General features: G+C 41.4%; 1 protein-coding gene and 1 long non-coding RNA gene across 4 annotated transcripts; one reads left to right on the top strand and one right to left on the bottom strand.

Moving 5' to 3' along the window:
• Positions 1-941: 941 nt before the first annotated feature.
• On the top strand, positions 942-4,181 carry LOC146504555 (uncharacterized). Of its 2 annotated transcripts, XR_014877942.1 has the most exons (4): positions 942-2,487; positions 2,598-2,796; positions 2,913-3,309; positions 3,481-4,181. It is a non-coding gene; the product is annotated as an uncharacterized LOC146504555 (long non-coding RNA). The 2 variants fall into 2 exon arrangements; XR_014877941.1 differs by having other exon boundaries at positions 942-2,796.
• Positions 4,182-9,907: 5,726 nt separating this feature from the next.
• LOC146504556 (uncharacterized) lies at positions 9,908-20,795 on the bottom strand. Of its 2 annotated transcripts, none has more exons than XM_085184721.1 (6): positions 19,899-20,795; positions 18,960-19,034; positions 18,800-18,811; positions 18,555-18,686; positions 11,303-11,442; positions 9,908-10,530 (listed from the first exon to the last, which is right to left on the bottom strand). In XM_085184721.1, the coding sequence occupies exons 2-6, from the start codon at positions 19,024-19,026 to the stop codon at positions 10,318-10,320; spliced, it is 564 nt and encodes a 187-aa protein (XP_085040847.1). In that variant the 5' UTR covers positions 19,027-19,034; positions 19,899-20,795; the 3' UTR covers positions 9,908-10,317. The 2 variants fall into 2 exon arrangements, with proteins under 2 accessions (XP_085040847.1, XP_085040848.1); XM_085184722.1 differs by having other exon boundaries at positions 18,567-18,686; positions 19,899-20,785.
• Positions 20,796-25,087: the final 4,292 nt, after the last annotated feature.

Below are 25,087 nucleotides of genomic sequence, written 5' to 3' on the forward strand. Positions count from 1 at the left end.
GCATCAAGTAAAAATTAAATTATATGCAACATTCTCTGACTGGAAGAAATTAGTTTAACATTTAAACCTATTTTCTGCACATTCCAGCTCATAAAATAAAATTTTTTGTGTGTTTACACTCAGTCTTTCAAATAGATGCAAGTAAAACACAGCAGAAAATAAATAAAGTCAAAGACTAGCGGTCCTGTTGCTCTATTTTCACCTGTAAAGCAGGAGTGGGGTAGGCGGAGGTTTACCCTGGTGCAGGTGTGCAGCGGTCAGTGGAAGAATCCGCGAGTTTCTCTGTGAGTTTCCCATTACGTCGTAGCTACTCGGTGCTTGTTTGGAAGTTTAGGGGGTTTTTTCGCTGTAAAAAGAAGTTTTCTTCCCACGCACAACGGACACTAATGTTTTTGTCACTTTTTATGGAATCAAACTCAAAGTAAGGTCAGTACTTCCACGCTTTAAACGCTGCACGCTCATACTCTCTCTGCACTCGATATATGATCCATTGTTGATCTGCACACAGCTGTTGTCACGAACGTCGCACTCGCTTACGTCACTGTCATGAGACATTCTCGCAAAAAAAAATCACGGTTTTAGTAACGCAGTAACGCAGCGTTCCTACGGGAAAGTAACGGTAATCTAATTAGCGTTTTTGCAATAGTAATCCCTTACTTTACTTGTTACTTGAAAAAAGTAATCGGATTACAGTAACACGTTACGCGTTACTGCCCATCTCTGGTGATGACAGAGTGTTTCCAAAAGTGCTCAGTGTCATGATCCTGGGTCCTTTTGACCCAGTTTTCTATTAGTGTGATTTTGGTTCTGTTCCTCCTGTTTAGTGTTATTCTGTTCTGCCATCTATTCCTGTGTTAAGTCCGCGTTTCCTAGTCTGTGTCTTTGCGTGTGTGTTTCCTGTTTTATTGTGAAGGTCTGCGTCTTATGTGAGTGAGTTTGCCTCCCTAGTCTCGTCATGTTAATCACTCCCAGCTGTGTCCCCCACCTGTGTGTAATCTCCCTGTGTTCTCTAAGTGTTTTTAAGTCGGGTCTTCTGTCTTAGTCGTTGCTGGTTCGTCTGTGTCATTTCCCCTCCGTTTTCCTGTGTGTTCTGGCCGCATCCTTCTCCCTGCAAGGTACCTTCGTTCGTGTTCTGGCTTTGTGTTTAGTTTTAGTTTTCCCAGTTTAGAGTTTTTACAGTTCTGTTTTTCGGCACCCTTTTTGTTGTACTTCACCTGTTGTTAATAAAGCTCACCCTCCACTTAAGCAGTCTGCATCTTGGGTCCGTTACTAATCCACACACCCCGTGACACTCAGTCACAATTTTCAGAAGACTAACATGGATTTTTTGATTTATTTAAATATATAAACCTGTTGAAAGTAATAATTTAAACTTTTGTCTTTGTAGGATCACAGTAATGTATAGATTTCTAGTACAGTCCAAGTTTGTCTATGAAAAAACACGAGCAAGCAGGGTCTGTCCTACAACTATCGTATCACTGTGAATGACTAAGACTATAATCGAACTCTCTTCCTTAAACAACGAGAAACATGACGTGCACTCAGGAGCAGATTCGAGCACAACTTCAGAGTGAAGTTAACAGAAAACATTCTTCACATCATCATCATCATCATCATTTATTTATATAGCACTTTAAAAACACACCTGGTAGACCAAAGTGCTGTACAATAGAAATATAAATATAGTAATAAAATAGAAAAAACAGACAAGTATGTGTATGTGATGCAAAAGGCAAAATTAAAAACAAGGCTAGAATGCGTGAATGTTAACTTTGAGTTCTACAACCAGGAGCAAAATGCTCTGAACATGGACGACGGTAGTTCATACTCGAGGGAACAGTAACATGATCTGTGGCCGCCGGAGCTCGGCAAGTGGAACAGTGGTGTGAGAGTTGATGGTGGAGCGGCACTGTGCGACCCATTTTTGTGTTGTTACCTTACGTGTGCCGCTACGGGTCACCTTTTGTGTTTTTACGTATGGCGTGTTTATGGAAATGTATTTAAGATAAACGTAACTCAAGCCAGGTGTTTTTGGTCAGAACAAGCAAACAGTTTGTAAACTCTGCGCTGTTATGATAAATGACGTTGGATAAAGAGAAGCAAATAAAACTGATGAATACAAAAACAATCTTAACCGTAAAACACAAGTATAGCTTGAGTTGTTACAAGTTTAATTCATAACAGTTACATTGCCTCACCCCTGCCATCAAACACTTCAGTGGCTTCAAGTGTAGGCATGGCCTCTACAGGGACTGCAACAGAGGGAGAGCAGAGTCAGGAGGGTCTTGGAAGAAGTTCAGAAAAGACCCAAATAGGCAGTCTGAACAGTCTTACTTGTTTGCAGGTGGAGTGATGCATGAATGGATAAAAAAGAGTGAGAGGTTATCAGCTGTTTAGGAGCAAATGGAGATCCGTGTCCAGGGGAGTGAGGCTATTGCGAGTGTGAAAGGTTGTCCAGGAAGTAACTAAGAAGACATGAACAGAGAGGTAAGTACTAGAGCAACGTGAGACCAATAACTAACATAGGCTAACAGATAATATGGCAAAGACTGGTTGTGAACGGTGGTCTTAAATACAGCTGGCTTGATTTGTCTCAGGTGGTGATCCTCAGAGGAGCGATGAAGTAGAGCAGCCAGCACCCAGAGTAGAGCAGGCACTGTGGAAAAATAGTTGTGACTCAACCAGACCATCACAAAGTATGGCCTGGAGGATTTTCAAGAACATTCTTAATGACTGTACACGGCGGCTGCTGATGGACGATGTTGGGCCAGATGTGCTACAGTTAGCGTTAAGGAGGTATGATCAAAGCAAGATCAAAAACATTTAACATTTAAACTTGCATAAAATGTTTAAGGGGAATATGGCCTGAAAATTTAACATGAATTAAGAAGTAATTTTTTGATATCTTTGAGGTTGGAGACAATGCAGAGAAGCCTTCGGTGGGCAAGAGGAAGACTGATCAGTGTAACTGCAGCAGATCAACTTCTGCGTGACTTGGCTGAATCGATTCAGGAGGTCGAGCTGTCTACTCAGCATGGCCAACAAGGTAAGCACATATTGTGTCCTTGACTCATCAAAAGTGTGAAATAAATCCTGACTCTGTCTTAACCTATTTTCCAAATACACCAAACGCTGATATATTTTCAGGCTGTTTTGGATACCAGGCACCAGTGGTTTTCCACAGAGAGGTCGATCCCTTTACCTTATCACTCGGGAACAGCTTTCATTCCTGAAGTCATGTGGATTCACTGCACCTCAGATGGCTGATATTTTGAATGTTTCACTTCGTACAATTCGAAGACGTCTGCGGTCAGTGACTTTTGAAACCAGTGTGACTTTCAGTTCTTTGTGACGCACACTCACTGTTTATTCAAATTAAATGGTATTGTGAAATTGTAAAAATTAGTATATTTGAATGTGCACCACTAGTCAAGTAATGAAGCGTGTTGTTATGGCAGTGATAAAATACTCTGATTTCAGACAGTATCATTTCACCCGTGCATCAATGTATGCGGAACTGACCGACAGTGCCTTGGATGAACATGTGCAGGACATTGTCAATGAACAAATTGGTCCTGAGGCTGTCAGAGCCTCTCTGCGAGTACGTGGACTACGTGTACAGCGAAGGAGGGTTCGAGCAAACATGTTACGGATAAATCCTGGAGCAGCTGCCCTTAGAGCAGTTTTGCGGAGACCAGAACGAAGAACATAGTTGCAGGTCCAAACTCATTGTGGCACATTGATGGAAATCACAAGCTGATACGGTAACCAACCACACTGATTTGTTGAACACCTATTTTGACCAAAGTGAAATTCAGCATTACATCAAATATAATTGTTGAACAGTAAGACACATAGAGCCAGGCCCTGGGATGGGCAGCCCTCTAACACAACTGGTTATGTTTAAAGGGGAAGATCAGAGAACACAGACAGCGCAAGCAACATACAGAGATTCAAACTTGACATGTAAATCAATTAAGAGTGTGTTTTCCATTGTTTCAATAACAAAGCAGAAATAATATTTTTCTTCTTATGGACCACGGTTTTAGGTGGAGGATAGTCATTCATGGGGCTATTGATAGATACAGTCGTCTTGTGGTCTTCCTTCATGCCTCAAACAACAACCGTAGCAGTACTGTTTTATCAAGTTATCAAGGAGTACCCATAATCAGAGAATTGAGAGGCTCTGGGTGATCTGTGGCGAGGAATGACCAATGTCTACTGTGATTTATTTCACCACCTGGAGGAGGAAGGCATCATTGACATTGACAATGAAATGCAGCTTTGGGCTCTCCATTACATCTATCTCCCAAGGATCAACAGAGATTTGAAAGACTTCACTCAACAGTGGAACAATCATGGCTTGCGGACAGAGAGACACTTGAGCCCATTACAGATTTTTGTCCGAGGCAGCCTCCAGCAACAGGGCCGAGCCTCAACTGCCATGCAGGACATCTTTCAGACCAGAGCAGCTGCTGCTGATGGGACTATTGGTGGGACAGCTGATGGTAGTGTGACAGCCACTGCTGCTCAGGGCTTAAGTACTGATTCTGGTGGTGGTGCTCATGGTACAGATGAGCTGGGATTGCTGGTCGACTGGCCTGAGAGGATTACTGTGCCAGACATTGAATTTACTCTGGACGGACCGATGATGGAGCAAGTGGTAGAACTATTTAATCCACTAAGTGGCACCAGAGAGAGTCATGGTATTGAACTCATCACTGGCTTAATATACTTTCTGGACTCCACATATCACTGAGACACTTCAATTAATGACTGAAACATAATAGCAGCAAGTGGAAAGACTTCAAAATATCTAGGTGACTGGATACATATAATGTGAAAAGTTATAATACGTGTTTACTATGAACCATTGAGTAGTGGAGATACAAGAACGAGCTGTGTGACACTGACAATAAAAAATGTTGAGTGATTTTTAAAGTGTAAGATGGAAGTTGTGAAGTGGAAAGTTTACAACTGAAACAATCTCGATAAGGTCAACTTGATTAATCTAAAAGTTACAGCTGTTGATATTGATAAATACAACTATAAAGCAGTGACAGTAAATAATTAACAAATAAAAAACTGTATAGAAGGTCTTGAAGTGGCTCAGTGCAGTAGATATAAAGTGGTTTAGCGTGTGTTTGATGTTGTGACAGTTCACAGCGAGCAGATTATGCTTTGTACAAACATAGTTCTACATACATATTTTAAAAGTAACAGGTCATGATTTTAAAAGAGCATCTTAGAGAAGCAGAGTTGCTCTGGAGGAAATATGGGCAGAGGTTGATCAATCTGCAAAAATCTCCATTAACAAATTGTGCAACAATTTCAGAATAATGTTCCCAAGTGTAAAGTTGTAAAAACTTAAAATATTCCATCCTCTAGAGGCATAAAAATATATTTTATCAAAAGATTCAGTGACTGGGGAAATCTCTTTGCAGAAACAATGAGGCTAAAAGCCATGATGTCAGTGATCTTCAAACGCTCACAGGAACGTTATCATCATGGAGCATTAAACAGACATGATTCTGTCATGGAAATCAGTGCGTTTCCTGTATCCTTTGGGGCAACAGACCTGAGTCACACTTTTAGAGAAGTACCTGGTGAGGTGGATTGAGAGGAATATCCATGATGCATGGCAGTTTGTTCACTCACTTCCTCTCCACCACAGCTTCCGAAGTGCAGCCAATCACAGAGCTTGCTCTCCTGATCCAAGAAGAACACATCAAAGTGCGCACACAAGCTTGCTCACAAAAAACAGCCTGCCCATCCACTGCTCGTGTACAGCTTCTGTTTTGATCTTCCAGTTCAGCAAATGTATATATGTGGGTGTCCAGGTATTTGTGCTCCTCCACCACATCGTATCAGCGGGTTCAGTATCTTATACTTTTGTCAAGATAATGCACACTGCAGCCGACAGTTATCAGAAAGAAGCCATAACCAAGTTACATGGATTCTTTTTTTTTTTATAACTTCATGTCATACAGGTAAACTAGTTATGTTATATTCAACGCTGTCATGTGCCACTCTTTGGTTTTATGTTTCAAATTCATGTAAGACATCCAGAGTACTCTGATGACATTGACAAGGACATCTCCAGTTTACATGGGAAAGTCCAGCGAGACATGATTAAAGTCCCCTGATATTAGAAGAAGAGCTCTCGGAGATTGCGTTTGCAGTCTGCGGACCACAGAGAGTCACAGGCTGCCTCCACGGATGCTAACGGCTAATAGCTCAATGTCTGTGTTGCAGAGTTGTTCTTTCACAGCGATGTGCCCAGGGATACCACAACTGTCTTTAACAAACACAGCCCCCCTCCTTTCCTCTCACCGCTGTCTCTCGTCTTGTCCGCCCGCAGCAGCTGGAAGCCGGGCAGCCTACTCACAGAGGGAGTACCGGGCAGTGCCGGTGTCGTGCCAAATTAGGTATCCCCGACAGAATTTGTTTCCCCTGCGTCGGGAGCACACGCTGGACTGTCCAAATCACGGACAAATAGTATCCCACATTGTTGATTTTTAGTTTACAAACACTTCTTATTATGACTAACTACTCCTGACATTTTTGAGATGTTAGCTCTTTATACAACGAAGTTATAGTGGGATACAAATAATATCAGGCTGATCCTGCCACAATTTGTCCCCCCCTGTGTGAATCACGGACAAACAGTATCCCACATTGCTGATTTTTCGTTCACAAACACTTCTTATTATGACGCATTACTCCTGAAACTTTGGAGGATTTAGCTCTTTATATAGTAAAGTTATAGGAGAATAAAAATATAAAAATAGTTATCAGCCAAAACGTTAATGGTTTGTTAGAAATAATCCCATCTGATACCCCGTGAGCAATAAATATATAATTTTCTGTTGTAACCCTCAAACTGAATGGTAATGTAACGATACTAATTTTTCACTTTTTCACAAAATGAAAACATCAGTACTTCTTGGTGCTCCCAGCACAGGGGAAACAAATTCTGTCGGGGATACCTACTTTGGCACAACACCGGGATACTGCCACTGTGACCGGGTTAGCGTCATTAGCTCCTCAATCATATCAGGGAGCGATCTCACATTTACAGTGATTACAGGAAGGAGAGATGGTGTGTGAGGTGTCCTTCTCAGAAGACATCACCCCCGTTTCTTCCCTCACTGGGGATGTAGGGTCTGTCTGCCGGTAGCGCAGCTGCAGGGCACAGCGCTAACAGCTGATCCCTAATGTAAACAAAGGAGCCATGCGCCGAGTGTCCAAATACGGGTGAAAAAAGTGGAGACAAAAGAAGAGAAAAGTCAACATAACTAGCACAAAGCGATAATGCAAGATGGCAGAATCTGATTGCTAAGACATAAGTTAAAGGTTAAGAGAAGTAAAGAGGAAAATAAGAAAGAAGCTCAGCTTGCTCTGCTCATTACCTGTTAGCTGCCATAACAGGTAACAGAGTTAAGGTTTCAGAAAAAATATTCTGTCGTTTGTTTGCTTGATTATGCCTTAAACACATCAAAATGCACAGTGCTTTTGTTGGAACCAGCTTCCAGTTTGGATTCAGGAGACAGACACTATCTCTACTTTCAAGATTAGGCTTCAAACTTTCCTTTTTGCTAAAGCATATAGTTAGGGCTGGACCAGGTGACCCTGAATCCTCCCTTAGTTATGCTGCAATAGATGTAGGCTGCCGGGGGATTCCCATGATGCATTGAGTTTTTCCTTTCCAGTCACCTTTCTCACTCACTATGTGTTAACAGACCTCTCTGCATTGAATCATATCTGTTATTAATCTCTGTCTCTCTTCCACAGCATGTCTTTATCCTGTCTTCCTTCTCTCTCCCCAACCAATCACAGCAGATGGCCCCGCCCCTCCCTGAGCCTGGTTCTGTTGGAGGTTTCTTCCTGTTAAAAGGGAGTTTTTCCTTCCCACTGTCGCTAAAGTGCTGCTCATAGGGGGTCATATGATTGTTGGGTTTTTCTCTGTACCTATGAAGCGCCTTAAGGCGACTTTTGTTGTGATTTGGCGCTATATAAATAAAGTTGAATTGAATTGAAATTGAATTCATCTTCTTTCCACCAAACACAGCTAGCGCATTCAAAAACTTTACTGGTCCGTGCTCTTGTGATCATTCTAACTTTTCAGTGTTTCTTCTAATAAGAAAATTAGATATTATGTAGGTCTGTAAGGACGACGCGAGAGCTCGTCACATTTTACTCCAACTTTAATCTCAGTTTAGATTAGGTCTGCCACAATATTATGATAAGAATCCTGCTTGAGAGGAAGTAAAGCTCTCAAAACAAAACTCTAAATTTCACAGTAATGCTAACTTAAACTGACGTCAACCCCACCTACTGATCATGAAAGAGAATTAAAGACAAACTACATCAGAAAATATTCAGAATCACTAAAGTAAGAAAAGGTCAATCATATTCTGGCTCAATATGAACGTATTTTTACATTTGAGCAAAAACAGGAAGAAGGCGCCTTCATTCTGGACCCACATCGTGGGTAAACCACATGACCTCCAAACATGTCACCACCTGTGTTCATGTGGAAAAAAACGTTGTGTGTACACGTGAGGGCGAAACCATGAAGGTCCAAAACGATCCTGCTCCACTTCAGACACCTGTACCTGCTGAGCGGTTGCCAGGTTTGTGACGCTGACCACGCCCGACTGTGACCGCGATCGCATCAGGGTTGTTCCAGGCTCAGTGATGACTGCGTGTGACACAATCGGCCTGCAATGGCTCCTCCTTTCGCCCTCGGGGTGTAACGCTCCATTCTGCTTCTCTCTCACCCTCCATTAAGATTACAGTGAATGCAGAACATGTCTGAACTCGCCATTTTCTGCTTTTGGAAAGTTAACCAGCTCCTCAGATGCCAGGACTGCCCCACTGGACCTCCACTGGTGTTGAAATGTAATGTGTGTCACACAAAAGTAGAACATGTGCAGCTTAGAAAGCTGATGTTGATGTAAGTGTGTCAGAGCTGATGACTGCCACAGAGGTTTCTGAGGTTGTGGTATTTAAATATTCTACGTGTCTCGCACACGTGGGTTAAACAAGGAAGTTAAACAAAATAATTTAAGAATTTAATTGAAGAATAAATATAAGCAATACATATTTGATTAGTATAAAAATGGAAGAGATTAATTAAATAATATATAATTAATGTTATCTGCTGATTCACATGAGTATATAGCTGTGCTATTGTATAGAATGAGATCTTAATATCTTGACAATATGAGAGAATGTATGTGTGGTGTATATATAGAAGAAATTGCAGGTAAACTTAGGAGCAGGGCTTTCTGCTCTCCTGCGAACACCTTTGTTTTTACTTACTTTACTTTTTGTTCCTAAATCAGTAAAATAAGACTTAATATGGCAGTCCATTACATTATAATCCTGGAACATGCACTTATACACAGTACACACATACAGTCTTTGCATGCAGCTTCCACACCAGCACTTCTTTGTGTTTGGCTGGAGTGAGTGTGATGTCACAACACCTGTGCAGTAAACATGTTTTATTCCAGCTTCCACATTTGGCGTCACTCTGTTCTTTCCATCAAGGCTGAGCTGGGGTGTACTACAGAGCAGTGGATGGGTTAGCAGGTTACGTTGAGCTTATAGAGTACACATGTCGACCCCGAGTGCGTACGTGCCACGGCTCCATTTGAACCTTTTTACACTGGCCAAATATTAATAATGTTTCATCAGAAAAATTCATCTCACATTAGCCTCGACTACTTTACAGCGCTGGTGTTGCCTTTTATTTTTATAGGATTTACAGATTTCCTCTGACGTGTTTGTCGTCTTACCCGTCATCTCTGACGGGGATTAGTCGAGCTAGCTCGTGCTAACAGAGCCTGGCCGTTTTCAACTTTGAAGTACACCACTCATGACAAAACAAGAAACACAATGAAAGAAGTACAAAGCCTTTATTCTTATGTACAAATGCTAATAGCTAGATTGTTGTGTGAGCTTATAGTTCTAATTTTGGGTTCAATCTGAGGTTACACTGGCCCAAACCAAACATGCATGGGTCCAACCTCACAATATCCAATGATTAACTGAATACTAACAAAATCTCAAATGAGATAAAACTCATTTCAAAGCTGCCTTTAACTAAAGATTTATGGATGGACACATTTTAACCTTAGAATGATACAACAGGGAGCACGTTGAGGTTCCAAATGGTTTGAGATCAGATTTGTTCCATTTAAATCACAAAGTGACTCTGAGTTATGACTTTAAGAAGTTGTTACATCGGATATCTGCATTCAGTCAAGTCAGATGACTTTTTTTTTATTATTTAGACGACTTCTTTAATTATTTGCGCTCAAACTCAACTCTCGTATCAACCTCATCCTTCTCTTCAGGGTCAGGAAGCAGGGTCAGTTTATAACGACTGTTTTCATCCACAACTCCAAGAACTTTGCTGGAATCTACTGAGAACACAAACTTAAACCTGTTAGTTCCAGGAAGTTGCGTCTGGTAGAACAAAGCCTCGTGAGCCGTTCCAGGGATGTCTGTGGGGAGCGTCTATGGACAGACATAAGGAGAAAAAGAGTAACAATCCCTGTATCATCCTGATGCACTGCAGATCAAGTATAGTGGACCTTTCACACGTGGAGATTAAACTGTTGTTTTCTTTTGAAGTTTTTACTGTATCAAATGTTCAGTCTGTGTTTGTCACTTAATATCAGTTTGGTTGATCTTGCTGGCGAAGAAATTTAGAATATTTTTGCAGTCAAGATGTGGAGACATGGAAAGCAGACTAAGTGGAATAAAGGAGTCTAGTGATGGTGTCAAACAGGAACGATGACAATCAATGTTAACTAAACTAGCAGAATGAGATGGTTTTTCTCATTTTAAGAGCTGGTTCAAATTTATTAATTAAACTGTATTCATTTTTAAAAACATAAAAAATAAAAGCTCTTTTGTGGGCCAGTAAAAATACACAGTTACTGATATACTGGTTTCTTATTAATATCTAAACCAGTGGTCCCCAACCCACGGGCCGCGGACCGGTACCGGTCCATGAGTCATTTGGTACTGGACTGCGAGAGCTGAAGCTCGGATGGTTTTCAGGGTTTTTTGTTGTTTTTATCATTAACGTGGATTCCCTGGGTCTTTTCCTGTGTGTTATGAATAAATCTTCTTTTTGGTACTGGTTTTATTTTGTTGTATTCATCTGCAACACCTTAAAGGCCGGTCCGTGAAAATATTGTTGGACATAAACTGGTCTGTGGCACAAAAAAGGTTGGGGACCGCTGCACTAAAACCAACTCTGAATGACTTTTTTTGTACTTACCATTGGTACAGCTTGAATTTTGTGCTCCTTATAACATACCACCATTGTCTGGTCATTCTTTTGGGCATAGATCATGACTGGCAACTTTTCCTTATCGTTTACAGTAGAGCTCTGATAGGACCTGATGCAGAGTTCCTTCTCTGAAGAGGAAACAAGGACAAGCAAGAGCAGCATGTCATTCAGCTATGTCTTGTTTTAAAGAACAAAGGTGATGATATACTGCTGTTCTGTTCATCTATATGTGTCTGTGTTTGTTCTGTCTGCAAAACAGGACAGGCCAAACTGCAGCTTCACAAACTTATTTGTTCAGCTTTTAATGGACCGACCAATTTAAAATTCTGGGGTCAGGTTTTGACAGGCAGCAGCTGTAGTGACTACAGATTTGGACATATGATGTTATTATATCTATTATATTTGGGACTCACATTAACACTAAACTTAGCTACATGTTAAATTGCTGGCTGTCTGAGTGGTGTCCCAGAAATGATGTGGGCTTCATAGATAATTGGCAAACCTTCTGGAGGAAACCTGGTCTTGTTAGGAGAGACGGCATCCATCCCACTTTGGATGGAGCAGCTCTCATTTCTAGAAATATGGACAAATTTATTAAACCCCTCAAAATATGACTATCCAGAGTTGGGACCAGGAAGCAGAGTTGCAGTCTTACACGCCTCTCTGCAGCTTCTCTCCTCCTGCTACCCCCCCAAAAACCCATCTCCATAGAGACTGTGTCAGCTTCCAAACAGACAAAAAACAAACTATAAACCAGCAACAAACAACTTAAACATAAACAATTACAAAGAAAGAACAATACAGTATCCACATCTGAACCAAAGAGTAAAACAGTGAAATGTGGATTATTAAATATTAGGTCTCTCTCCTCCAAGTCTCTGTTAGTACATGACTTAATAATTGATCAACAAATTGATTTACTCTGCCTTACAGAAACCTGGTTGCAGCAGGATGATTATGTTAGTTTAAATGAATCAACACCCCCGAGTCATTCTAACTACCAGAAATCTCGAAGCACAGGCCGAGGGGGCGGTGTGGCAGCAATTTTTCCCACCAGCCTATTAATCAACCAAATACCAAGACAGACTTTTAATTCATTTGAAAGCCTGATGCTTAACATTGTCCACCCCAGCTGTGAAACTCAGAAACCAGTCTTACTTGTTATCATCTATCGTCCACCTGGGCCTTACACAGAGTTTCTGTCTGATTTCTCAGACTTTTTATCTGATTTAGTTCTGAGCTCAGATAAAATAATTATTGTGGGTGATTTTAACATCCATGTTGATGCTAAAAATGACAGCCTCAACATGGCATTTAATCTGTTGTTAGACTCAATTGGCTTCTCTCAGAATGTAAAAGAACCCACCCACCACTTTAATCACACTCTAGATCTTGTTTTAACATATGGCATAGAAACTGAACATTTAACAGTGTTTCCTGAAAACCCTCTCCTGTCTGATCATTTCTTGATAACATTTACATTTACAATAATTGATTACGCAGCAGTGGAGAGTGGACTTTATCAAAGTAGATGTCTTTCTGAAAGCGCTGTAACTAAGTTTAAGAATATAATCCAGCCACTGTTATCATCGTCAATGCCCTGTACCAACACAGAGCAGAGCAGCTATCTGAACGCTACCCCAACAGAGGTCGATTATCTTGTTAATAATTTCACCTCCTCACTACGTACGACTCTGGATACTGTAGCTCCAGTGAAAACTAAGGTCTCTAATCAGAAGTACCTGACCCCGTGGTATAATTCTCAAACACGTACCCTAAAGCAGATGACTCGTAATCTGGAGAGGAAATGGCGTGTCACAAATTTAGAGGATCATCATTTAGCCTGGAGAAATAGTTTGTTGCTTTATAAGAAAGCCCTCCGCAAAGCCAGAACATCTTACTATTCGTCACTGATTGAAGAAAATAAGAACAAACCCAGGTTTCTCTTCAGCACTGTAGCCAGGCTGACAAAAAGTCAGAGCTCTTTTGAGCCAACCATCCCTTTAACGTTAACTAGTGATGACTTCATGAACTTCTTCACAAATAAAATTTTTATCATTAGAGAAAAAATTACCAATAATCATCCCACAGATGTAATATTATCTACAGCTACTCTTAGTTCCATTGATGTTAAGTTAGACTCTTTTTCTCCAATCGATCTTTCTGAGTTAACTTCAATAATTACTTCCTCCAAACCATCAACGTGTCTTTTAGACCCCATTCCTACAAAACTGCTCAAAGAAGTCCTGCCATTGATTAATTCTTCGATCTTATATATGATCAACCTATCTCTAATAATCGGCTATGTACCACAGGCCTTCAAGGTGGCTGTAGTTAAACCTTTACTCAAAAAGCATCTCTAGACCCAGCAGTCTTAGCTAATTATAGGCCAATCTCCAACCTTCCTTTCATATCAAACATCCTTGAAAGAGTAGTTGTCAAACAGCTAACAGATCATCTGCAGAGGAATGGCTTATTTGAAGAGTTTCAGTCAGGTTTCAGAGTTCATCACAGCACAGAAACAGCTTTAGTGAAGGTTACAAATGATCTTCTTATGGCCTCTGACAGTGGACTCATCTCTGCGCTTGTCCTGCTAGACCTTAGTGCAGCGTTCGATACTGTTGACCATAATATTCTATTAGAGCGATTAGAACATGCTGTAGGTATTACAGGTACTGTGCTGCAGTGGTTTGTATCATATCTATCTAATAGACTCCAGTTTGTGCATGTAAATGGAGAGTCCTCTTCACACACTGAGGTTAATTATGGAGTTCCACAGGGTTCAGTGCTAGGACCAATTCTGTTTACATTATACATGCTTCCCTTAGGCAGCATCATTAGAAGACATAGCATACATTTACACTGCTATGCAGATGACACCCAGCTCTATCTGTCCATGAAGCCAGATAACACACACCAATGAGTTAAACTGCAGGAATATCTTAAAGACATAAAGACCTGGATGGCCGCTAACTTTCTGCTTCTTAATTCAGATAAAACTGAGGTCATTGTACTCGGCGCTGAAAAGCTTAGAAATATGGTATCTAAGCAGATTCTTACTCTGGATGGCATTACCTTGGCCTTCAGTAACACTGTGAGGAACCTTGGAGTCATTTTTGACCAGGATATATCCTTCAAAGCACATATTAAACAAATATGTAAGACTGCGTTCTTCCATTTGCGCAACATCTCTAAAATTAGAAATATCCTGTCTCAGAGTGACGCTGAAAAACTAGTTCATGCATTTATTACTTCCAGGCTGGACGACTGTAATTCATTATTATCAGGAAGTCCAAAAAACTCACTGAAAAGCCTTCAGTTAATCCAAAATGCTGCAGCAAGAGTCCTGACAGGGACTAGAAAGAGAGCAGATTTCTCCTGTTTTGGCTTCCTGTTAAATCCAGAATTCAAAATCCTGCTCCTCACATACAAGGTCTTAAATAATCAGGCCCCATCTTATCTTAATGACCTTGTAGTACCATATCACCCTATTAGAGCACTTCGCTCTCGCTCTGCAGGCCTACTTGTTGTTCCTAGAGTATTTAAAAGTAGAATGGGAGGCAGAGCCTTCAGTTTTCAGGCCCCTCTTCTGTGGAACCAGCTTCCAGTTTGGATTCAGGAGACAGACACTATCTCTACTTTCAAGATTAGGCTTCAAACTTTCCTTTTTACTAAAGCATATGTCACACAGTGGAAAATTGTGATTTTATATTTTGTTTTGGGATTAGACTGTGTGTTGGTACATAGTGTCGATTTTATTTGCATGTTTTTATTGTAATAGTGATATTGCATGTTTTTTTATTGATATTCCTATTGCATGATTTTATCCCCATATTTATAGTGTGTGTTTGGTGTTGTTGTGTAGTATTTTTATTCCACTGTGTATTAAGCGGACAATTGTAGGCACCTGTGAGGTGGGGGCGTTCCCCGAGGTGGCCTATCAGCCGCCAAACGGACTTAAGGGAGATAATTAGCACAAAGACGAGAGAGGAGAGACACACGAGAAGCGAGGAGCAGGAAACAAAACGTGTGCAGCCCAGCACCTGCAAAGAAAGACCGGCCTGCCTGTGGGACGTCACGAGATATCCGACGATCGGCCAGCATAACCCGGCGATCCAGTCCAGACGGACAAAATAGCAACAGTGGGAGGCGATGCGTGAAATCCACAGTAGGGCAGGGGGACGCCTCTGCCTGCATTTGTGAGTATCGCTTTCCCACTGTTGGGCGCTAGGCGTAGCTTTGCCGGGGGAGGATAACAGCGGCTGCGCCGACAATGTTGCTGGCCCGTGTCTGTTGTTTCAGGGCGGGGCTGCGAGGGAGGCCGTGTGCAGGTGCGGCGAGTGGCTGGACTGCACGGCCGCGTACCGTCAGGCGGAGATAGGAGCCTCCTCCCTGGTCTGCTGCTGGCGAGTTTTACCATCCCGGAAGAGGAGTTCCTCTCCTGTCCCTTCTCCAGCTAAGGAACATTTGCCCGCATGTGTGTGGCTGGACAAGAGGGAATATAGGACTTTGGGGGGGGGAAGTTTTTTTCATACAAAAAAAACATTCATTTAGTTTTGGTTTTTAGTGTATAGTTATTGCTGCCGGCAGGGCTTTTAGCGGGTTGCGAACATTATTTTTATTGTGTAGCGGGGATTTTAGCCTGTATTTGGGGGTTCTGACTGTGTTTTACCCTAAAAATAAATGGTGTGTTTAAAGCTGGCTTAGCTTCTGTTCTCCGAGTGTTGACCCACTCACTCCCTTTCCGCTTGTATATATACGGACGTGGTGGTTAAGATTTAGGTCCACCAGTTTAGCGGCTACACATATAGTTAGGGCTGGATCAGGTGACCCTGAATCCTCCCTTAGTTATGCTGCAATAGATGTAGGCTGCCGGGGATTCCCATGATGCATTGAGTTTTTCCTTTCCAGTCACCTTTCTCACTCACTATGTGTTAACAGACCTCTCTGCATTGAATCATATCTGTTATTAACCTCTGTCTCTCTTCCACAGCATGTCTTTTATCCTGTCTTCCTTCTCTCACTCCAACCAATCACAGCAGATGGCCCCGCCCCTCCCTGAGCCTGGTTCTGCTGGAGGTTTCTTCCTGTTAAAAGGGAGTTTTTCCTTCCCGCTGTCGCCAAAGTGCTTGCTCATAGGGGGTCATATGATTGTTGGGCTTTTCTCTGTATCTATGAAGCGCCTTGAGGCGACTGTTGTTGTGATTTGGCGCTATATAAATAAAACTGAATTGAATTGAATTGAATTTTTAGCTGTGGTTAGCTGGATGTCAGTCTTATGTTACAGCAGCTTTGTCGAGCTCGAGCTGCGAGTCATATTTTCGGCGCTACGTTGTAGTGAGATAAGTTTGTGGGTGTTTTGTGCAGCTTCGGCTGTCTTTTTAACTGCTCGCTGGTTAGCTAGCGTGAGCTATAAGCTTACAGCTAGCCTGGTTAATGACGCTAGAGTTCCACGCACATGCAAACAGCTCGTCTCTACTGCTTTAACTGTTAAAACAGAAAGCAATACTGCGGCTGACAGGGTTTATTATGTGAAACAGCAGCTTGTTTAGTTTAAACAGTCTGCATTAAGCTGGGCAAACACTGCGATTTTTTTCAGTCACGTTATTCAGCTCCTGCTCAAACTGTACGATTGAATCTCAGGGGTTAGAAGTTCATAGGTCACGATGCAGGTCTCACACTATACGGTCTGATGCTCTGATGCGACCTGAGTGCTCAAACTGTGCGTCCATAACATGAAGCTTATCATATAAAATCTGTCCCTCGCTCTCCCTCTCTGTCTTTCACTTACACAGACACACACACCGTCAACTTTGCTAAATTACTAATGAAAAACATTGAGCAGCAAAGTCCATCCAACTCTTTTCATGGTTGTTGAAAAGCCTCGGATACAGAAGCGTAGAGCTGCCACCCAGGCAAAAGAAAAACAGAAACGTGAAAAGTTTATTGTTTTAACAATATACCTTTTCACGTTTGAACAATATAATATCACGTTATTACAATATACAGAATTATCATGTTGGTACAATATAAATATTATAGAGGCTACATCGCAGCTACATCGCAGCTCCAGTCACGCTTCCATCACCGTCTTTCTCGTCTTTTCCCAGAGTAACAGCCAAACAGGAGGATCTATTGGCGAGCTCTGCTTAGCCTTGCACGCGTTCTTATTTTAAACTTAATCTGGAATTCATTGCAAACTGTTTGTGCGGGATATGAATTTTGTTTTTCTACAAGAGTTATTAAAAACATCTCCAGTGTGATCAAATCTTCTTGCCAAACATCTGCAGCTTTGCAGTGTATACAGCACTATAATGACCAGACCTAATTCTTTTGAAAACCTTACATCTTTCCACAGGTCTCCACTTCATCAGACATCACCTAGACTCAGAGCTGGATGAGGCAGCACAAACAGCAGCCTAACCGATGAAGATGATGGATCCATGGGGTCAGGAAAGCCAGAAGCAGGGCTGGAGAGGAACCTTTCATGTCCGTTCACTGGAGGTGTGGATCTATTGCATGGCGTTCCTCACATCAAGAAGCTGTTGATCAAAGTCAGTACAGCTCTTCCTGCATCTGGAGCTTGTGAAGGACTTCTTAGTCATGCAGGACTCCTGTTCACTGCTGAACAGTTACAGCTTCACAGAAAGAACCTTGAGAGCAAACTGCTGCTGAAGCTGAACCATCACCTCACTGAGTGAAGAAATGGCACATTTTTGCTAAATATGCAGAAATAGATGCACACCCATACAACTCATGGTAAACTGAGCTGCCTGTATGAACATATGATGAAGATGCCTCGTTCTGTTTTCTCTGAGGCTGCTGTGCCATTTGGAGCAAAGATAAAGTTCACAGCACATCTTGTCACTGGAAATTGTTTGTTTATATATTTATATTATTTACTGCAGGTTTTGGTGAAAATAGCTTTATGTTGTGAAAAACTGAAATTTGGGAATTAGAATTGTTGTGTCTTATTTTGTTGATGTTTTTACATATATTCCTTTTGAAAATACTAAAATTTGTATATTTATTTATTTTTGTTTGTCTGATAGCATTTATTTCTAAAATAAATTGGACACTTCAAACAATTACTCGCTACTTGAGTAGTCTTGTCACCAAGTACTTTTTTACTCTTACTTGAGTAACTTTTTTGACGACTACTTTTCAGTTTTACTTGAGTAATAATATTTTAATGTAATGCTACTCTTACTTGAGTACAATTTTTGGATACTCGACCCACCTCTGGTCTTACCACAGCAGGTCTCGAGCACGAATGTGTCTTCTTGGTTTAAAATCAGGTATCCAGCACCGGTCTTGCTCTCAATGGACCAATGATAGTCTTCTGACTTTTGGAAATCATCCTCCTCCAAATCTGTATTTTTGAGAGAACAACACGACAATGACCTTCACATCACGCCTCACAATACTACTCTTCTATCATATTCTAAAATGAAATTAAATAAGAGAAATATTAAAATCCTTTACCCGGTGGAACCACTTTTAGATTTTCAGAGGACGCGTTCACATTTTGAAAAAAAGACAATAGAAATAAAATTTAAATAATTGTATAATTAACCTATAATAATGACATTAAATTAAATGTACAGACTGGGCAACTACTGAGAAAGTATAAAATGCCTTTTACCTCCAAAGTAGAAGGAATCCTCAACTGTATCCAAAAACTCAACATTGATGCAGCTGTTGGACGCCATCAGGTAGACTAACACAAACACAGAGTCCTTTGTTGGTTAATGAATACGGTGCACAGTAAATCCTAGTTAAACACATTTATAACCAAAGCCACTTGTGCTGAACGCAGTGTACAGCTGTCTACACACAAGAACCGAATATCCATACACATTACTTCAGTGGACCTCGCTCTTATTTTGAAAATTCATTCAATAACCAGCTAGTGCTCTGGCTCTGGACTGCAACTGTAGAAGTGTCGTTTTCTGGATCTCACAGATGAGCTGGAGGGACACTCTGTCCAAAACCTGCAGCAGGTGGAGAACTGCTTCATCTGCTGCTATGCTGAGCTTATTAAGTAGCCAAGCAGAACAGGGTGTGCTGTGATCAGCTGCAGTCCAAAAACAACGAAAGCTGTCCACTGCAGTCTGTCAGGGTTTCTCTGCTGGGAACACATTCAGGTGATTCCTCAGGCTCCTCGGGGTTCGTTCACGCGTGTCGTGAACGAACCCCGAGGAGAAGATAAAGGCATGTTAACAAGCCTGTTATACCGAGCCCGATGACCCATAATGCCACACAAAAGTTCACCCATAAAGTCAGCTTTCAGCAAACTTCAGTCTGTTTAGGATTCGTTCACTTTGGGTCAGTGTTATAACCCTCCGCCCCCAAAAAATGCTTTTTTATTCGACATGTGTCTGCATGTTTCGTGGTCCGCCATTAACCTCAGCTAATAGTCCGAATTTAGACAGCGAAAGGTTCGTGACGTCCCTGTTTATCGGTCACGGAGCTCGGAGTAAAAAAACACTAATAGCATGCATATTTAAGTTTCGCCACGACTGTGACCGGACGCCTTCCAGTCACGTTTGCAGCTTCAACCATAAATATAACCATCACATACCTTTGGAGATGCTTTGAAAACCTGCAGAAGTTGTCTTTGTCCTCGGAAGGTCTGCACTTACTTCCCTTTGAATGGCAGAGAAATGAGCCCGTTTGTAGGAGGAGAAAACTGCACCTCACCCCTTTACTGTGCCTTCATATGTCACTTTCCCTCAACGCGTTACAGCGTCACACTTTCTCTCTCTCTCTCTCTCTCTGTGTGATTCCTCCCATACGATATTTATGTTCTACTCTCGATTCTCATATTAAAATATCCATATTTTGGTAATTTGGGGTAAATTTGTAGTTTATGATTAACAGGAACACAGGGGAAAGTCACTATATTATCCAAACAGTTCGTAGGAACTGCTACCCCTCCGGCTGTAATACTGATATAAATGAGCCACGGCTCACTGAATTAACAATAAAGACGTGTGGAGCTATTGCAGCTTGCAAAACAGCCAAGACGAGGTTAGGTTTTTGTGTCAGGGTTTAAACAGGAATTGCCCACACCCTTAAAACTATGGAGTCCGTCTTTTTCAAAGGTGGTTAACCGTGAAATAAACACAGCTGAACGAGTTTAGCTTGGAGTAAAATGCTTGTCCCCGAGATGACGTCAGGCCTAGATATAGTCAGGTAAGGTTGTAGAGAGCACTCAAAGCTGATATATAGGCTGAGTATCAACTTATAACAGTGTGAATGTTATCTATATGCAGTAAAACTGCCATTACATGTTTTACAAAATAAAAATCCAACTCAAAAATATTTCTCTATTTTTTTTTTTTCAATCTGTCACATTTGTTTTGATTGTTAATTGAATATTTTAAAATGGAGTTATTGACTTTTCAGGTTTTAATTTCTTGTGTGATTATTCTTCATAAGTAAACAAGAACAAGTAGTCTGATGTGTTGTATTCGTTATGAAGATATACAAAACACTGATATCGGATCAGTATTGTCCATACCAGGGGGAATTTTACTTGATATCGGATCCGAGTGAAAATCAGCGGTATCGCAGATCATTAGTGTGCATGTGTGTGTGGCAGTGAGATGGGGACTTTCAAGTCAGGCGGAAGAAAAAAAGGAAACAGTCAAACCCGACTTAATTAACTACAAACCCTGTTTTCTCTAAAATATAAATGTTTTAATTTTCTCAAGCTAGACAGATAAAGTTAACATAGTTATGAGCTAATGTAATTGCTGGATAGTTTGTGTGGACACAGACTGAATGAACAGTACTGTGAAAAGTCTGGGGTCACCCCGTGTTTCTGTATGTTTCGCTAACAAGAAGCCAGAGTTTCTTGTGGACCAGTTCTCCAGGCTTCCTGAAGGTCACTCAGAGGTCACCTTTCCTTTAAATATCTGGTGCCTTTTCACTCATTGTCAGTCCAGTACCTGACTAGGGATGGGTACCGATATCCGGTGCCATTATGGCCAGACCGAAAAGCAGCGCACATTTTTTTTTCCCTGAGCTGTGATACACTTTGGATTCTAGCCAATCATTTTACGTTTCCAAGGATAGTAGGCGGGCCCAGGTACGTACGTTCTTTTAGAGCAGAGCTACAGATTAAAAATGCCCAAGGCGAAGCGGTCAAAGTCTGTCTGTACTTCACAGCAAAAGATGCAAACTCAGCAGCTGTAACAAGTGCTTTAAGCTGATACTGTGATACTGTCAAAGGAGGTAACACCTCAAATCTGATGAAACACCTGGCGACGCATAGCGTTTTTTTTAAAAGCTGAGAAATGCACCGTATTTGATAGCTTGCTGCGAGACCTCACACCGAGCACATCTACTGCGGATGTGGTAAATCTCCATCAGCGAGTTAGTGCGGATCACCCCATGCGTGGGGCTGGACGGTGCTTATCATTTTGCAGAAAAAAAGAGACTGCTAAAAATAAATACATGAGAGGTTTTTGGACAAAGTTTGTGTTCTCCATTCTTTATGCACCGGTTCGAGCAGCGTTTAAGCACCGGCACAGTTTCAACCTGACCACCTCCACACTTCATGCTTTCTCCTGTTCTCTCTCCTATCTGTGGGAATGAGGATGTGAATGGAGATAAACCGGTCTCTTGGGGGTGGTCTTACTAAATCCTTGCTTGGTGCATCTGTTTTCTATGAGTAATCAATGCAATAGTTAAACTAGTCTCTAGCACCATTCCTTGACACATTGTTGTCAAACACTTGCTGGCTACCTCATACACCACAGCCACTCACTTACCTGCTCCAGAGACTTTTATATTGAAAACCTAAATCCTGTGGAGGTGATCTTCTTACCTAAAGAATACCTGTGCTCCTAACCTCCATCTGCTTTTTTATCCATATCATAGAGACTGACCTAAATTAGCATCTGAGTTGAACCTTGTTTCACCATTTTACATCTTTTGTTGTCATCCTTCAGCATATTGTTCTTTAAACCTTACAGTTTTCAGATGAACCTTGACGGAGGGTTTTTTCTTTTATGGTACATGTCTTAGTAGCTGCATAGTGTACTGGTTTATACGTTTGATCCCAGGAGGAAACACAAACAAAATTAGTTTTGTTTGTAGGAACCTGGTATCTGGAAGTCCCAGAGGAAGATTTCCAGGCAACACTCAGCACAGATTTTCCTCCATATATACTATACCAGCCCCTTGGTTATTGCTTTGCATGAATGCCCTGCTTGCTAGCGTCTTGCGCCCCGGTGATATCTGTTGAATTGTCTCAGGGGCATCTTTACAGAGTCTGCACCTCTAAAACCTACACTGAACAAAAATATAAATGCAACACCTTTGTTTTTGCTCCCATTCTTCAACTCAACTCAAAGATCTGAAACATTTTCTGCATACACAAGACCCATCACTCTCCAATATTGTATACAAATCTGTCTAAATCTGTGTTAGTGAGCACTTCTCCTTTGCCGAGATAATCCATCCCACCTCACAGGTGTGGCATTTCGAGGTCCTGATTAGACAACATGAATATTGCACAGGTGTGCCTTAGACTGCCCACAATAAAAGGCCACTCCGAAATATGCAGTTTGATCACACAGCACAATGCCAGAGATGTCGCAACTTTTGAGGGAGCCTGCAATTGGATGCTGACTGCATGAATGTCTACCGGAGCTGTTGTCCATGAAATAAATGTTAATTTCTCTACCATAAGCCGTCACCAAAAGTGTTTCAGATAATTTGGCAGTACATCCAACTGGCCTCAAAACCGCAGACCATGTGTAACCACACCAGCCCAGGTCCTCCACCTCGTAACACATGAACATTCACTATAGTGCCACAAACCTGCACCCACTAATAAAAGTACTGTTTTTGTTAGCTCTGCCTATAATCATCATTAGCATATAACTGATAAATTATGGGTTAAAAAATACAATGTGAACGCAGAAATTGCTTTTTCAGATAAAGACAGAGATCACTGGGGAATCTTCATAAATCAATAATGAATTACATTTTTATTCTTTTCTGCTTTCACACTGAAGCTTTAAACCAGGGGTCCCCAATCCCAGTCCACGAGTCCCTGCAGGTTTTAGATGTGTCCTTGATCCATCACAGCTGATTTAAATGGATAAATTACCTTCTCAACGGCTGTATCCCAATTCAGGGTCTGCAGCCTTAAAGGCTGCATTTTAAGGCCGATTACGTCACAGTCGCGCGCCGAAGGCTGTCCCAATTCAAAGGCTGCTCGAAATGCTCCCTCAAATGTGTCCTTCATTTCCCTGAATTTTGAGGCTGTGGCAGTGTAGACTTCGTGGTCCCATATATCCCACAATTCATAGCGCGGCAGTCGGTGTGGATAATTCTGCCGCAGACGACAGAAGCGGAGCGGCCGAAGAGTAAACTGTGAAAAGTAAGCACTGAATATTATGTCACTTATTTATGTGCGAATGTTTAATAATGAGGAACATTAAAACATTACTGTTGGCCACATGTCGGCAAAGTTATGTGACATTAGCGATGTTTGTACGTTCAGCTTTTACTTGCTTTTAAAGCCTTTAAAATATAATAATACAATAGTCGACCTTAATCTTACAGAGAATGTGATGATTTTGTGGATAATTAAAGTCAGTCATATATCCACAAACACAACAAGCTGAAAGTCAGTGATGCTGCTCGGTTTGCAGTCCTGAATATCACGGCACAAGCAGGATTCACTGCACTGTTAATGTTAGCTCTGTTATATTGCTGCCTCTGTTCGGTGGTGTCGAGCCAAACGGACTTTAACGTGTGTTTGAACGAGCTGACGGTTCACTCGTTACGCTGAGAGAAAGATGCTTTAATCACAGCAGTCACACATGTGTCCACTGTACCATCTAGGAACTCTTCTTGTTCAGCACTCGTAATAACACAAACACTAAATCCTCCTGTTTGTAGCAGTGTGTACACCTGAGACTGTCACCTGTGTGTCTGTCCTGCACTCTGTCTCTGTTTCTTTCTCTCTGATTGTGGAATAAAAGTATGAACATGTGTTTATAAGTTACACTTGTGTTTGAATCCTGCAGCTTATCACACATTTGATTTCCATGTGTGACGACTGCAAGTGTCCATAGTGAGGACAAACTGAGGGACTCACTGCTGCACATCATCTGTGAGGCTTTGCACCCCTGATGATCCACCAGGACAAACTCAGCACTGTGTGAGGAAGAGGAGGAGGAAGAGCCAGCAGCAGCTGACAGATGGAGAGAATAGACAGACTGTTCCCTGTTTGTGAAGGACTGTTAGAAAAGTTTAACATAACTAACTGTCTGTCCTGAATCAGTCTTATTAGGTAATGTTCAAATAATTTTATCATCCAGTGTTGTCAGTGTGGGAGAAGTACTCAGGGCCTTCAAGTTACACACTATGAAAGGCAGCAACAAGTTTAATGTTCAGAAACCTAAAGTATGTATCAGCAGCAGAATGGAGCTAAAAATAAATGTTTGTTTCAGTTCTATGAAGCTTTGAGTATTTTGGATTAGTAGCACTGCTGTGTTTGTTGCATCATATTGCTGTAATTGTTTATATGCTTTATATATTCTGAGGTAAGTTGATCTATAGTGTTACATCATATTCTATAAGGATGTTATGTGTTTGTAGACTTTCTGCCCAGTTTGACCCATTTAGCAGAAGTCAGCCTGTTTAAGGCTCTGATATCTATTCTGTATGACTTAAAGCAGTTAATGATAGGTTTGTAGCTTGAACCTATTCGCTGGAACGTTGAAGACAATATAATTACACAGCAAA

This window comes from Neolamprologus multifasciatus, chromosome 14 (genome assembly GCF_963576455.1).
Source record: "Neolamprologus multifasciatus chromosome 14, fNeoMul1.2, whole genome shotgun sequence".
Lineage (NCBI taxonomy): Eukaryota > Metazoa > Chordata > Actinopteri > Cichliformes > Cichlidae > Neolamprologus > Neolamprologus multifasciatus.